The sequence below is a fragment of the Pristis pectinata genome, chromosome 13, assembly GCF_009764475.1.
Source record: "Pristis pectinata isolate sPriPec2 chromosome 13, sPriPec2.1.pri, whole genome shotgun sequence".
In the NCBI taxonomy this organism is placed as follows: Eukaryota; Metazoa; Chordata; class Chondrichthyes; order Rhinopristiformes; family Pristidae; genus Pristis; species Pristis pectinata.
This window is the reverse complement of record NC_067417.1, coordinates 23,116,288-23,131,673: the sequence shown is the minus strand read 5'-3', so window position 1 is coordinate 23,131,673 and position 15,386 is coordinate 23,116,288. Positions and strand designations below refer to the sequence as shown.

Here is a 15,386-nt window from a genome sequence, read left to right as displayed (position 1 = left end):
ATGTGCACTGTCCCATTGGACACCATGTAAGGAGTCCACCAGCACAGTGCAGGGTCAGTCAGCAGCACAGTCGACACAATACAAAATGCAGCAATTAAAACAATATTCTCCTTAAACACATAGGTTGTCATTGGAAAGAATGGCCAATTAGAAATGTAAATGGTGCGGTGTGGTTTCCCACTGTATTTACTGTCCAACAGCCAAAGTGGGATAAAGTCATACAGTGCAGAAACAGGCCCTTCAGCCCACCAAGTTCATGCTGACCATTAAGAACCCATTTATGCTAACCCACACTAATCCCATTTGATTATTCATTTTCGGCTGGATAATTTTGGAATAAATTGCCCTAAATTAAGGCCACCGATACTATAGGTGTAATAATATCCTGTCATTGGGAAATGAACATCACTGACTCCTCTAAGCAATTGCATAGTACCAGTGCCTTCTGAAAGGAATGGCAGACCTGAGAGAATGGAAGTCAATGCCAGTAGCCCTTGCCTAATGTCAGAAAAGGCCAGCCAGACATCTTTGTTAGCCTTGCTTGAAATAGAGAATCCTCCACAGTAACAGTACATGACTCTGTATGTCATTATCCTGGACCTTAAATGACTGTCACTTGAGCTATTCTAAAATGTCATACAGAAAATATTCGAACAGGAGTACTGGCATGTAACTTGCTGAACAGAAGATACATTTGTGCAGGTGAAAAGTATATAGCTTTCATGGAAAATGTATTAAATCAATTTACTTGATTCAATCAAGTTATCATCACTGATATGTTTTCCCCTTTGATACATACACCCCAAGCTGCACATGAGTTTGAGATTAGGGACTGTTAACAAGAGGAGGCAGAAAATCTGTCTTAAAGTAAATACATTAGTTCATTCTCTAATTATGGAAAATTTTCAACTTTGTACAGTTAATGAGGAGCCTCAAGCATACTACAGCAAGGCAAATTCTGTGCATGGTTTGCCAACCATCTGGTCATAGTCAGAAGCTTACATCTTTAGTGCTTCCATGTTTCACCATTTATATACCAAGTTTGTATGAGTGTGCAGTGGATGTAAGGTGAAATCACGATGGATCAATGTGCGGTGTGTACAATCAGTCTAAGCATCTCTCTGCATTTTCCGCGAAATAGTTGGCAATCAGAATTTTCTTTTTGTTAGCTCTCTGCTGATCAGTTTGATGTTGACATTTTCTAATTGGCTTAATGGCAAGCTTTCTGAAAACAAGTGATCAGACCAATCACGTGACAAAAATTATAATTGCCCAGGAATTCATCCTTGATCAGTTAAATATGTCATATAGTATGGATGGTACTCCGCCTCTGAAATACAGTTTCAATGACTTCAATGGAATGAATTTCGTAGGCAGAGTGCAAAGTGTTGTTGTGATTATATAACGTATTTAGTGCATCCAGCCAAGGATGAATTTGTAGGCAATTCTGAATGCGTCAATCTACACCTCCTTCTCCTAGAGCTCAATGACTGGTTTTGCTGCAAGATTACAAACCTATTTAACATAATAGAACTATGTTGGGAATTGATAATCTCCCTATGCAACAGACAACCAATAATAATAGAGCCCTTTCCATGTCTTAAGCTATGAAAAACATGACCTAAATTTTAAAACTTAGCATCATGACAATTAAACATTTCTCCCCAACAGTAATTGTTTAAACATATAGAAGTATTTGTAAGAATAAGAAAATACTTTTTTGACTAAGTGCTTTAATGAGCAGATTATTAGAAAGGGGTTCTAGCAAGTCTGTACAGCATTTTATATGGATAATCCATGGACTCTTTAACATCTGCTCCCAGAAAAGAAAACTTGCATACAAGTTTGGAGTATCTGGATAGATCATGTTGTTAATTTCTAGAGATGGGGTTTGAAATGGCCTGACTGGCAAAAACAGACTATTAGTCAAAGCTACCCTAAAATCAATGAAATATAGAAGCACCTTACAAAGCTCAAGTCCATCAGGCTGGAAGAGAAACGTCTGGATTCCCAGAGAGTAAACATTAGAAAATCACCCATCTGTGGAAGGAATGGTGATGTGCCAGAAAAAGCCTTCATATTAGAACATAGAACAGTACGGCACAGGAACAGGCCTTTGAGCCCACGATGTCTGTGCCAATCAAAATGTCAATTTAAACTTCACAAATGCCTGCACGTGGTCTGTTTCCCTCAATTCCCTGCCTGTTCATGTGCCTGTCTAAATGTCTCTTAAATGTTGCCATTGGATCTGCTTCCACCACCTCCCCTGGCAGTGCGTTCCAGGCATCTACCACTCTCTGTGTAAAAAACTTGCCTCATAAGTCTCCTTTCAACTTTCCCTCTCTCACTTTATGCCCTCTAGTATTTGACAACCTGGGGAAAGAGACTCAGACTATCTATGCTGTCTATGCCTCTCCCGATTTTATGTACTTCTGTCAGATCGACCCTCAACCTCTGTTATTTTTATCCTCAACAATGAAGGCAAGTACGTCTTACACTGCCCTTACCACCTTATCCACTTATGTTGCCACTTTCACGACTCTATGGACTTGCACCTCCAGTTCCCTCGGTACATCAATCCTCCCGAGGGTCCTGCCATTTACTGTGTACTTTCCTCTTACATATGGCCCAACTGCCTGGCTCATGGTGCTGCCCGGCTCATCCCGTTCCATCCCATCAGCTGGCGCTCAATGCTCTTGCCCCCGCTCTGATCCCTGGTGAGACCAATTAACCAAAGTTAAATTTCTGGTCTGTTTGGGTTGGTGGATGTGGACAATGTTTCTGCTGTCCTATTTAGGTACCCTCTCCGTGACCCTGTATAATTCAGTATGTTCAATACCCGAGAGCATTAATGAACACAATCCTTGTATAATTGTCTGGTGTAATTTCAAGAAATATTAGTATAATGAAGTTCTCAAATGGGTTTGCATTTTCCCATTAGCTAAACACAGCAGTATTTAGGGTAAATTTAGGGTAAATCAGAAACATGCAGTTGCATACAACTCAAACAATTATGTTCACATCAATTACCTTCAGAAATAGAATGAGCCTTGCCTCTAATAAAGATTAGATATTGAGATAAAATGAAATTACATCTCATGAAGCAATGAAATAACAAAGAACTATAACTAGACAGCCTTAAATTCACTTTAAAACATCTGTAACATTACTCATTTCCCATAAAAGTTATCTCTAGGGGATGGTCTAACCCACATTGCAAAAAATTTGATATAATCAGATCAACAACTCATTTTACCTGATACCTTATTTTATTCTCCATTGACTTCAAAATAAAGTAAAATCAAGCAGTATCTAAAGTAGGCATGTGATCAGATCTGTTTTCTGCCAGGTAGGTTAAACTAAATAACCTTCCTTGCAGTAAAATATCACACAACAACAAAAAAAAACAGTTTAGGCATTCATCCCAGGTTGGAAGAGCTAAACATGCTAAATAGTAACATCAGTTTGTTATGCTAATTCTACTGATTTCCATGGAACTGAATTTCAGAGGTAGAGTACAACATCTTGATGCTACAATACAGCACACTTAGCACCGCCGAGGGGACATGAATTCCCAGGCAACAACTTTTGCAAAATATTCCTAAATGCAGAAAAATGCACAGCATTACACATCAGTTTGCTTGACCTTGGTTGGGAAAATGCAAGAATCCAAAGCTAATGAGTGTGACAGGACACTTCACAATATGGTTAAGCAGAGGGAACACGGTTCTAATTTGTTTAATAAATATATTTGAGATTTTTGAAGATGTAACCAACAGGGTGGATAAAGGAATATAGTACCTTTGGATGTTCAGAAGGCATTCAACATAATGTTGGAGGAAAGATTAATACAAAATTGGTTTAAGTATTAGGCATGGATTTAAGATTAGTTACAAGGAAAAATAGAGAGTAGGAACAAACATGTCATTTTTAGTTTTGAAGGCTGTAATGACCAGTGCTGGGGGTTAGTGCTCAAGGATCAGTGTGGACATCTCAGCTGTTTGTAATCTTTATGAGGGATCAGGTGTAATGTACTTATGTTTACTGATGATATAAAGTTAGGTGAGAAAGTAGGCAACAAGAACCATATAAGGAGTCTGCAAAGGCATATGAAGTCAGGTTAAATTGGTAGCAAGAAGATGAAAGATGCGAGATGAGCAGTATGTAGGAAAATATGGGAATCTTCCTTTGAATAGTGAAGAACTAGTACCTGCTGTTGTTCATAGAGACCTGATGGACTGGTTCACAAAACACTAAGTCATCGCTCAGGTACAGCAATCAATCTGAAAGGCAAATACTATCCTGGTGTTTACTGTAAGTTGGGATGGAGTGCAAGAATAAGTATTTCTTTTTATTTTTGGTTTCCTTGTTAATTTGTCTCAGAGGTAGTATAGCTGAGAAGAGGGGCTCTAACTTTTGAGGAGAGATTCAGTAGAATGAGCCTGTACTCACTGGAGTTAGAATAATTAGAGATGATCTCATTAAACCACATAAGATTCTGTGAAAGCTTGTAACTGATGAGAGCCTTTTTGCAATGGCTGGAGAGTCAATAGCTAGAAGGCATGAGCTCAGAAAAAGGAATCATTCCTGGAGGATTTAAATGAGGGCACATTTCTTCACTCAGAGGATTATTAATCTCTGGAATTCTTTACATGGAGGTGTGTGGACTTCAGACTTGGAGCACATACAGAACTGAGGTCAATACATTTTTGAACATTAAAAGTAATCAAGGAACACCGAGATCAGACAGTGGGGATAGACGAAGTTCTCAGTTAATAGCACATCAAATGAAGTGGCCACATGACCTACCCCTGCTTCTATTTCTTATGGCCTTTTGCTCAAACAACTTCTTTTTTTCAGAAATGTATGTCTGTAATTCTCTTTATAATTTGTTAAATATGCCAATTTTAAACTTTGTTTTTTTGCACTACTATGGTGAGAGACATATTTTCAACTTTGACCACTGTCTCCTTACTCTAACTGCTAATTCAATGTGATGGGGAAATAAAGAGATAGAACAGTTAAAAAAGCTGAGACGTGAAGGAGATACTATTTCTTTTGGTACTTACTTGCCCAAGTGTGCATTCCACCCCACCCAAAAAGTCATCATCTCGTGTACCAATACTGCAGTGGCCGTGAATATCATAGACTTCAAACCGAAGCTTCTGAACCTCCTCAAAGTAATAATCCACATTGAAAATTTTAGAGAAGACTGGATGCAAGTTACTCTTTATAACTTCAGTCCGATCAACCTGTAAAAAGAGAAAAAAATTGAAGGATTGTTGATTTTGACAGTGAAGAATACTTGATACATACAATTCAAATGTCTTACTTCATTTCTAGAATATGTTGCAGCTAAGAACTCTTGACATTGCCATTCAGAATTGCCCAGAGCTCCACAATTCTCTGAAACAATAAAAAACCTAACCACTCACGAAAGCATATTAACAATAGTAATAATATCTCGGCAGCAGTCATGGATTCATTCCTTGGGGCAGAAGAAAAGATTTTGATATCTATCTTAATCACTGAAGCTAGGATCTGGAAGATTAACTAAGAAGGACAATGCTAACCAGAGCAAAGCAATTAACACAATCAAACAAAGGATCATTTTGTAACATCCACGTATATGCAGTTCAGCTCTATTAATTCTAAACCAGAATATGGAACCATTGGACAATGCATTCCCTCTGAAGTTTAGTAGACACATTGCTAGTCTTTATTCATAAAACAGCATGTTTATGTGATTTTTAGCATTTGTGGGTTAAGTAGATAATTTCACTTTGTTCATCTGCTGTCAGTATTGATAGGGTTAAGTACATGGTGATAGTTTCCTAATAATGCCCCAAAACAGACTTTGTCTTCCAACCAATGGGACACCCACTACTATATTACAGTGACCACACCACTTTCTCAAACCAATTATCCTCATGGTCTCTAAGTGCAAAGTTATTCAGTACCAATTGGACCCAGTATACGGGTTGGTTATTGTCCTGTTTTCTTCCCAGGAGTAGAATGAGAATCTACTTAACATAAAACGCATAATTGAGAAAGGTTAGTAATGCAATCAATTTTCTGCTTATTAAATTCTACATCTGGAACAGATCTACTGCAGCAACAGCAGTACAGTGGTGTAAATCCCCAGCCCTTATACTATAATGATTTTTTTTTATTCTGTTCAAGTATTTAATGCAATGTCTTGAGTGCAAGACATTAAACCTTGAATTAGGAAACTCAATACTTTTTCTATCATTAACTGCATTTTCCATTAACACTTAAAACAGACTCTAAAGCATCAGTGGACCATACTCTGGCTCTGACATCCACATCGTGAAAGGGTTGCCTCAAATATGGAAGAGCAGAACTGTCAGATGGAGTCTCCTGAAGAGCTAGTGACAACCTTTTATAAAATTAACCTACAATGGTCTTGTACATGTAATAATATTCTCTTGATTGTTACTGCAAATACTTCTCTCACTAATTTCCTTTCTGGAAGGAAGTCAACCTCTTATCCCAAATCTCACCCTTTTATTAATTTGCTCACAAGATGGTGAAATTGCTGGCAAGACCAGCACTTATTGAAACATTAGCTCTTTTTCTCTTTCCACGGGTGCTGCCTGGCCTTATGTTTCCAGAATTTTTGTCCCAACAACAGCTATCAGTTTAATTGGTTGGCAATTCTTTTTTTAGTGGATTGATTCTTAGAACAGCAGATTAAGGAGGGATTTGATAGAGATATTCAAAATCATGAAAGGTAAATAGGTTATTTGGAGTGACAAATGGTTCAATAACAGGGTTCATTCATTTAAACTCTCGATAAAAAAACAGGCCAGTTGAAACTTTTTATTACATGAGGAAAAATAATCGTCTGGTCATTTGGGCTGAGAAATGACAAGTGGAATTTAATGCACATACGTGAGATTTTGTATTTGGAGAGTTGTAACGAGGCAACATAATATGCAAAACATGGGGGGGGTAATCAAAGTGGAGGAACAAAAGGATCTCTCACTGTGTGTTCACAGATCCTTAAAAGTAGCACAAGAAGTCAATAAAGTGGTTAAATAGGCATAGGGAGTGTTTTCTTTCATTAATCAGGACGTAAGAACAGGGAGGTTATACCAGATGCATTAACAACACCAGACAGGCCACAGCTTGAGTGCTGTACACAAATGTGGTCACTACACTACAGTTAAACTATAATTGCACTGGATAGGGTGCAGAGGAGATCTTCAAAGGCGTTGCCAAGACTGGAACATTGTGGGTGTGACGATCAATTGGATAGGCTAGGGTTATTTTCTTTCGAACAGGGACGTTGAGGGAAAAAGTAGTTGAGCTGTATAACGCCATGAGAGGTCCAGACAGAGTGAATGAAAGTAGCATTCTCATTTAGTAAAGGGTCAAACCTCAGATCGAAGATAATTGACAGAAGGATGAGATGGGGAGATGGTGAAAATATTTTTCACCCTGAGGGGAGCAAGTGTCTGGAATATGGTACCTGAAAGGATGGTAGGGGCAGAAACCCTTGTCACATTTAAACTGTCGTTGGATGTGTACTTGAAGAGCTGAGATTGTAGGGTGACAGATCTGGAGCTGGTATGTGGGATTAGTTTACATAGAACGTTACAGCACAGTACAGGCCCTTCGGCCCACAAGGTTGTGCCGACATTTTATCCTGCTCTAAGATCTATCTAACCCTTCCCTCCCACATAATCCTCCATTGCTCATGTGTCTATCTAAGAGTCTCTTAAATGTCCCTAATGTATCTGCCTCCACAACCTCTGCCGGCAGTGCGTTCCACGCACCCACCACTCTCTGTGTAAAAAAACTTACCTCCGACATCCCCCTTATACTTTCCTCCAATCACCTTAAAATTATGCCCCCTCATGTTAGCCATTTTGGCCCTAGGTAAAAGTATCTGTCCACTCAATCTATGCCTCTCATTATCTTGTACATCTCTATCAAAACACCTCTCATTCACCTTCTTTCCAAAGAGAAAAGCCCTTGCTCACTCAACCTATCCTCATAAGACATGCTCTCCAATCCAGGCAGCATCCTGGTAAATCTCCTCTGCACCCTCTGTAAAGCTTCCACATCCTTCCTATAATGAGGCGACCAGAACTGAACACAATACTCCAAGTGTGGTCTAAGTTTGGGTGTTTAATACTCCAAGTTTGGATGGCTCTTTCTCAACTGGCACAGACATGATGGGCTGAATGCACTCTTTCTGTGTCATATTTTTCACATGATTTGATAAGTGTTGTAATAATCTGGAATGCACTATCTAAAGAAGTTCTGAGGAAAGAAACAAGGACAAACATGGGACTAATTCTATTAAAGAATGTCCTTGGGATTCCACGCCCACCTTACACAGACCATGTGTTAAATCCCTCCAGTCAGGGTTCTATCCCAGCCACAGTAAGAAAACAGCTATGACTGAAGCCAGTAAGTACATTTTCTGTGATTCCTCAGAGGCTGTCTTTACTCCCTTGTTCTTATCAAGCTACCTTTTGCCTTTTACACATTTGACCACAATATTGTTCTCCAACACCTCTGTGCATCTGTCCAGCTGGACAGGATCACATTCATCCATTCTGATGACTCCAGGATAGCCAGAGAATTACTAGAAATTGCTTTTCTTCTTGACCCAACTACTCATTACCTTCGGAACCCTTTAAGGACCTATCCTTGGCCAGCTAACATTTCTCAGCTATATACTGCTCCTCAGTGACATCATCTTAAAATGCAGGATCATTTTCCACACATTAGCTGATGACACCTGTTTTACTTCACCACTACCTATCTTGGCTCTTCCAGTGTCTCTAAATTGTCCAAAAGAACTAGATGAATTTTCCCAACTCATATTAGGAACACCAAAGCTGTTTAAGCTCTCTTCCCCCAACATTGATTCCTCCCTCTTCCTAGCCAAGCTTTTAATCATTTCCCAAAGAAAATATTTCAGTGCAAACCTTAACAAAACCCCACCTTTGCCAGTAACATGGAATCCCTTCTTTACATCAAGAATATTCAGGAGCAACACTACAAAATGCATTGGCTGTTTTTCATATAAAGTAGGAATATATTCACTATAGTGCTTATTTTTTGCAGGTAAATTTTTGCAAACCTCTCCTTAATTATTATAGTTATTTTCCCTTCAATTTTAATGGCTCTTCTTTCTGAATAAATTGGTATTTTCTTTCAACTAATGAAGAACACACCTGAACAAAAACATAATTAATGAAAAATAGTGTTAATAATGCAGCTGTTATGAACCATAGTAATAACCTGAAATACTGTTTGAATTATACCTTTTATTTATGCTCAAGGGGCACATAAGTGGTTATGTGAATATATATGAATAATATAATACAGAATACACAAACATAATTAGCAATTGCCACACATCACTACACAAAATGAATTACTTTGAAAGTATCTTAGCTGAGTTACTCCTACATAATCGTACTTGTTCTAGAGCTTTACTAATGGTTACTGTGACTTCCCTAACCTTGATCATAAAACTAGTAGTTTTCTAGCTTGATCTAAAGTTATTTTTATTCTTGGAATGTTAAATTATGTTAAATAGTGCTATCAGACTGAATTTGCTGCCAAGAACTTCAATCAATCATAACTGATCTCTTGCATATTCCTCAGCCAGCCCACGTGGGTCCCATAGAAGTATTAGGATCTCTGTGGAGTATGAATCTGAAGACTCGTTTCTGCACAATAGGATTTGTTCTCTTATCACTGCCTCTCTGAAACTGCCTCGACAGCCAGTTGGCCCTGACAACGGCCATATGGCAAGACAATGCCATCTGAAGTCAGCACATCTAGAACGGGTGTGCTTGTGTTCACCCTTTACCTGCAACCTCCCTTCTCTGTCCCAATGGAGCAAGATCCACCAGTTTGGCTGCAGCTGCCGGTGTCAACTGCAAAGGAACAGCATGATAGGCACCAAGGGGAAGCACGGGGTGATTAGTCAATAATTGGTCTTGATAAATGTTTGGCATGCGGTTTTGCTTGGAACTGGTATCCATGGTTATGCAGAAGGTAACACTGAAGATGATCAGTTTCAGAGAGTTGCCAACATGGCAATAGGTGTCACCATGGGGATTTGGTTTTGTCATTACAGATTATCACTTGTGGGAGATGGGCAAAGCTGGGATGTCAACACTTGTTGCTCATTCTATTTGCTATGGTGAGTGCAAAAGCCACCTACATGAACAACTACAGTGGGTGTGATGAGAGAACTCCATTGCTGGAGTATCGCCAGCAGTGTATGTGTATACAGTGGACATGGTGAATAAAAGGTCACATATTTCTGAGAGATTAAATTGTGTACTTGGAGTCCTTCTTCTTTTCCTCCTCCTGCTGTTGTGCAGTGGTCATGGGCTGTGTCCACATCACTGTCAGACTGCGCACCATGTGGCAGAAGATGACAAAGTGTATGACCCTCTCGGACAGTACTGCAGGGTGCTTGTGTGGGGACCAAGCAGTGGAATCAGTCCTTACAACTTTGATTGGACTCTCTGATAAGCTCTTTGCAAACCCATAGCTAGAGTTGTAGATGTTCTTTCCAGCGATAGCCAGAAGCTTGGATGACTGAGCAATAAAGGAAAGAGAGGAAAGCCTTGCTCCTCAAAACCAACTGGGTGTTTGACATGGCAGAGGAAGTGATGAGCTTTCCAGTAGATGAAGATCTGAAGATTCTCTCCCACTTGCTGAACTTTTGGGAAATCTGCAGTCTGGGCACATCGACATCCATGAAAGGCCTGCTGCTGTCTCCTCAAACAGATGGAAATAAAATCCCCTCTCCTGGAATAAATATTTATGTTACCTCATGTACGGTAGTGAACTGCAAATTGGGGAATGTGACATACGTCATCTGCAGTTGTCTGCAGTGCTCCAAAGGCTCTCAGCTTCCAGGTGTGTTGCTGCTCAGACAGGCTGAGATAAGAGCACCGCTCCCAGAAACTCCTGGTGGATGGCTGGCCTGGCCAGAGGCTGCCTGCCCTTGCTTATGGCCTCCTCTGTGAGGGACAATTTGCTTTTGGCTCTCTACTTCCATCCCTGGTCTTGCTGGAGGTGGAACAAGAGTTAGCGAGATCAGTATGCAGTTTGTTGGTGTGTGGAAAAGGCAAGCTACTAAGGCTTCCCTATTTCAAAAACAAAAGGGAACTTTCACCCGAGACTTCATTGAAAGTCGCTGCAAGATAGCGTGTTACCTTCAGTTCAGCCACAATAACAATTGTCTGGTTCTACAGTGAACAGCAGCCCCCTTGCTTATCCTTCCCAGCAACAGCAAATGGGGTATTAATTCAATGTTAAAACATATTATACCACCCACAAAGGGAATACTTTGCAGTACTTGCATCCCTTGTTTCAAACTTAGCCAGTCTGCCATTTCTATGATGAACAACCATGCCCTAGACACCAGGGCTATCTTCTTGGAGGTCAAATAAACAGTAACTCCCACATGGGCAAGTCTCTGCTTCATTCTTTTGGCTGTGTCATTGCTTCAATCAGGCAATGAATGGCCTTATCCCCAAACAGAAAATCACATGTCCACTATTCATGATTTTTTCATCGCACTGGCCTTTCCTGTAGTTTCCCTTCAGTGTTACAGTGGGAGTCAAACAGCCTAACAACTTCAATTCAGAAACCAGAAACTTAACTGGACCAATGTCATCAACATTGTGCGTACAAGAGCAGGTAAGAGACTGGATATCCCGCAGTGAATCATTCCCCTTCCTGATTCCCTAAAACCTTTCCACTGCCCACAAGATACAAGTCAGGAACATGCTTTATTTGCTTGATGAGTGAAGCTCCAATAACACTTCTGAAGCTTGGTACCACCCAGGGCAGAGCAGCTCTCTTGATTGACATCCAATCCTCCATCCTACACATTCACTCCCTCCACCACTAACACACTGTGGCTTCCCTTCTTTTAGACTTACTTGACCTTTAGGTTGGCAATTCACATTTTACAGATGTTATGAACTTGAGAGGTAGCTTGCTTAATAGAAGAAACTGGCATATTAAATTTATAAATGTCATTACTTCTTTAAGGCAGCGCTACAATTCAATGTTGCAGTAAAACCTTGTTATCTTTGCTACCATTATATTAAAACATGACAAGTGGCAGTGTATAGTTTCACATTTGATCAGTGCCATAAATGACTATACAACACAGGAGCACAACTCTTCCATTTACTTTTCAATGTTTAATGTACTGTAAAATAACATGTCACAAGTTTCTCATTCAGCTTGATGAAACAAGTATTTTAGTAATGTTCTATACTGAAGTAAAAGACCTAGTTTCATATAGGGTTTCACTTGCAAGGGAGTTGCAAGCCATTGTACGTAAATATAATGACAGCCTTACCCATGCTGCTCTGCCAACAGAAGACATTCATTAACATTAGTTGGTTCAATTGTTACTTTGTGTAACTTACATAAAAATAAAGTGATGGAATGGTGTTTAAGTGGTATTAAGCCACAAACAGCATTTTCCCAGAAGCGCACAAAGAACACAAAATTAAAATCCTTCAAAAAATGGGCATGTCCAACCTACAAAATGGCTGTACTAATGTAACCTAAGCACACCAAGGCATCTGAGAAATCTAAAGCAAATTCTGAAAGACCTTTAAATGGTGGCACATTAAAGCTGATTTTTTATTTATTGGTAGCCCAGGTGCTTCAGACAGTGAGGACATGAAAACCAGGAAATGTCAAATTTGTGAGATGGCTGTAGGTTAGAAACCCATGTTAGTTCATCCTTTTGGAAACAGAATAAGGTCTGTCCATTTCTGCACCTGATTGTTTCTTAAATATGCCAAGACTTCTCTTCTATAGCTCCTTCTGGCAGACAATCACACAGTTTGCTGAACATGCTGATTTCTGTCCTAATGTTGTTTGTCACTAGTTTGAACCTATGTCACCTTGTCCTGGTCACATGATTCAATATAAAGTGATATTCTACATTTACCTCGTATTGTTCTGAAATATCATCCCCCAGCCACATCTGTACCTAGTCTCTATGTTTGTTCCATAAATCATAACTCTTTACCAGTGAGTTGGTTCAAGCTGTGCTGAATTAATTCAATTCAATCAATAAAATGGTTAAATAAAATTTTCTGCAGCATCCCAAGGTAAGTATCTGGGTAGAGAGTGTGGAAGCAGGGGTTTGGGGGAATAACCCTTATTATTATTCAGCTATCCCTGGTGGAAATGTACCTTTGTGTACAAAGGTAAGATAGGTGGTATGGGGTAAATATTCACATTGTTAATGTTATTTTATCTGGGTTCCCATGTCCCTGCCTCTGAAATGAAGGCACACAATCAGGAAAAGCTCTCTGGAGAATCATCCCCATGAACCAACATCAATGCAGCCTTATTACCATAGATGAACACAGTGCCTATACATAGATGTGAAAATTCACCATTTGGGCTGGTTAAATGATGATCGAAAATAGTACATGACTAAGCCCTGCAGGAGGGAAAATTCTAGAACAAGTTCCAATGGACGAATAAATACTTGATAACTCCTAGGAATTCAAACATGATCAATGTACTTAATGCTGCATAAGAGTCTTAAGGTAAACAATTCATAAAGAAGTTCAGGACAAAATCTACAGCTATTGATATGCTCCATGAATTACCTTATTGATTCATGATTGCGTCACATTGTTTTGTTGTATACTTGGGAGCAGCATAGACTTTTCTGAACATAACCAATCACAGTCATATCCTCCCCAGTGAGTGATAATACTCCTTTAATGGAGAATGTTTATCAGGAGCCTAAGGTCTATTCTCTGGATAATTCAACAGTGTGTGGGATGATTAAACAGTTTAAGCTGCAAGAAAACTCTTTCCCCAATGTGTCATCTCCATGAATGAAAAAAAACTGAGAATGAACAGACCTTTAAAAATGATGTATGTAAGAAGAAATCATTCTACAGCAATCTGTTATATGTTAATATCGTAGACATTACAAGATATTATAATGTTTTGCAGTGCACATTTTATTTCTTGTTCCCATTTTGTAACCTGTATTGTTGCATTATAAGACATTATATATTACACTTAGTATTTCACATCCAGTATTATTAAATTTGCCAATATTTTTTGAAGCTGTGATTTATTTCAAAGGAATTCTCTATTTGATTTATCCTGCCTTTCTGCTTCCTTCTCCTGTACAAGCTTGGATAATTTGATAGAACTCTGATCTCTGGATCAGATTTTGACTTTACCTTCCTCTCCATAACATAAGCTAGTACTGTAGAATAATGCTCCAGTATAGTACTGAGGGATTGCTGGAGTTATTTATTATTGGATTAACTCGTAAATGGTCCATTATTTTATTATTGAAGATCCCATGGCACTGAGTGATGAACAAGTGGGTTTAAATTGGTCCATGTGGTTAATATAGAATAGGCCAATAGAAAATCATCAGATCAACTCAGCCCAGTTTTCCTTTTTGAATAACTACATTGCTCAACAAGAGTCCAGGATGAGGTGTGAATCTGGTTCTACCAATGTAGGGGTTACTGGGAAGAATCATGTGCCAAGGATGCAGAACATGGCCCTTGTCCCCAAACCATTAACATCTGCCAAGCACGGGCCAAGGAGGTATTGTGGCAGCTGCATTGAAGTGGGCACAAACCAGCATAATACACAGCTGTCTGTTGTACATTAACAGCATATTAATAAGTGGAAGCCCTTGCAATTTACAGAGGCAGTGAGATCATCTGGTGGAGCCCTCAGGCTGATCTGAGTGCAGTGAAATGATGTTCCAGTGAGGAAAAGCTTGTAATCTACAGAACCCTGGAAACCTATCCTGCTGTTTCCTTCTGTCCATTGGGAACATAGTGAAGTAATTTGTTTTAATAATGATGTGATCATTGTAAGCATAAATTTCCTTCTGTCTGATGTTGCTAATATGCCCTGTGGCAACATGAAAGGAGCTAAAGACAAAGACTTTCACTGAAACAAACAATGCAGTACCAGCTCCTGCTGTTGGCCACAGGTCTCACTTAAGCAGTAACGGCTCTGTGACAGCCTGTGCAAGGAAGTGTAGCTTCCTTCTTCACTGCTTCACGGAGAAGAGCAAGTATACAGTTCTCACCCGGTAACCTCTGGGAGGAGAAGAATTCCTGTGAGCTCTTCTGCTTTTGCTTATTCTAACAGATGGGAACACTGTGGGCATCATTAGTGCTTGTAAAATGTTGAGAATCCAAAGTCCTTGATCTAATACAAGCAAATGTCTTCTCGAACATTCAAAAGTTTTAACAGAAGCTGCTGGGGAACATTGGAAAATTTCTGAAAATGGACTGCAGTCAGACTGAAGACCTAGTAATAGTGATATGAAAAAGCCTTAATCGAGCACC

General features: G+C 39.4%; 1 protein-coding gene across 1 annotated transcript in view; it reads right to left on the bottom strand.

The window, feature by feature from the left end:
* cpne7 (copine VII) overlaps window positions 1-15,386 on the bottom strand; it is an 84,298-nt gene that overhangs the window by 55,274 nt on the left and 13,638 nt on the right. The window contains exon 2 of the mRNA XM_052028696.1: window positions 5,070-5,252. Within this exon, the coding sequence (XP_051884656.1) occupies window positions 5,070-5,252 (183 nt within the window). The remainder of the gene's footprint in view (window positions 1-5,069; window positions 5,253-15,386) is intronic.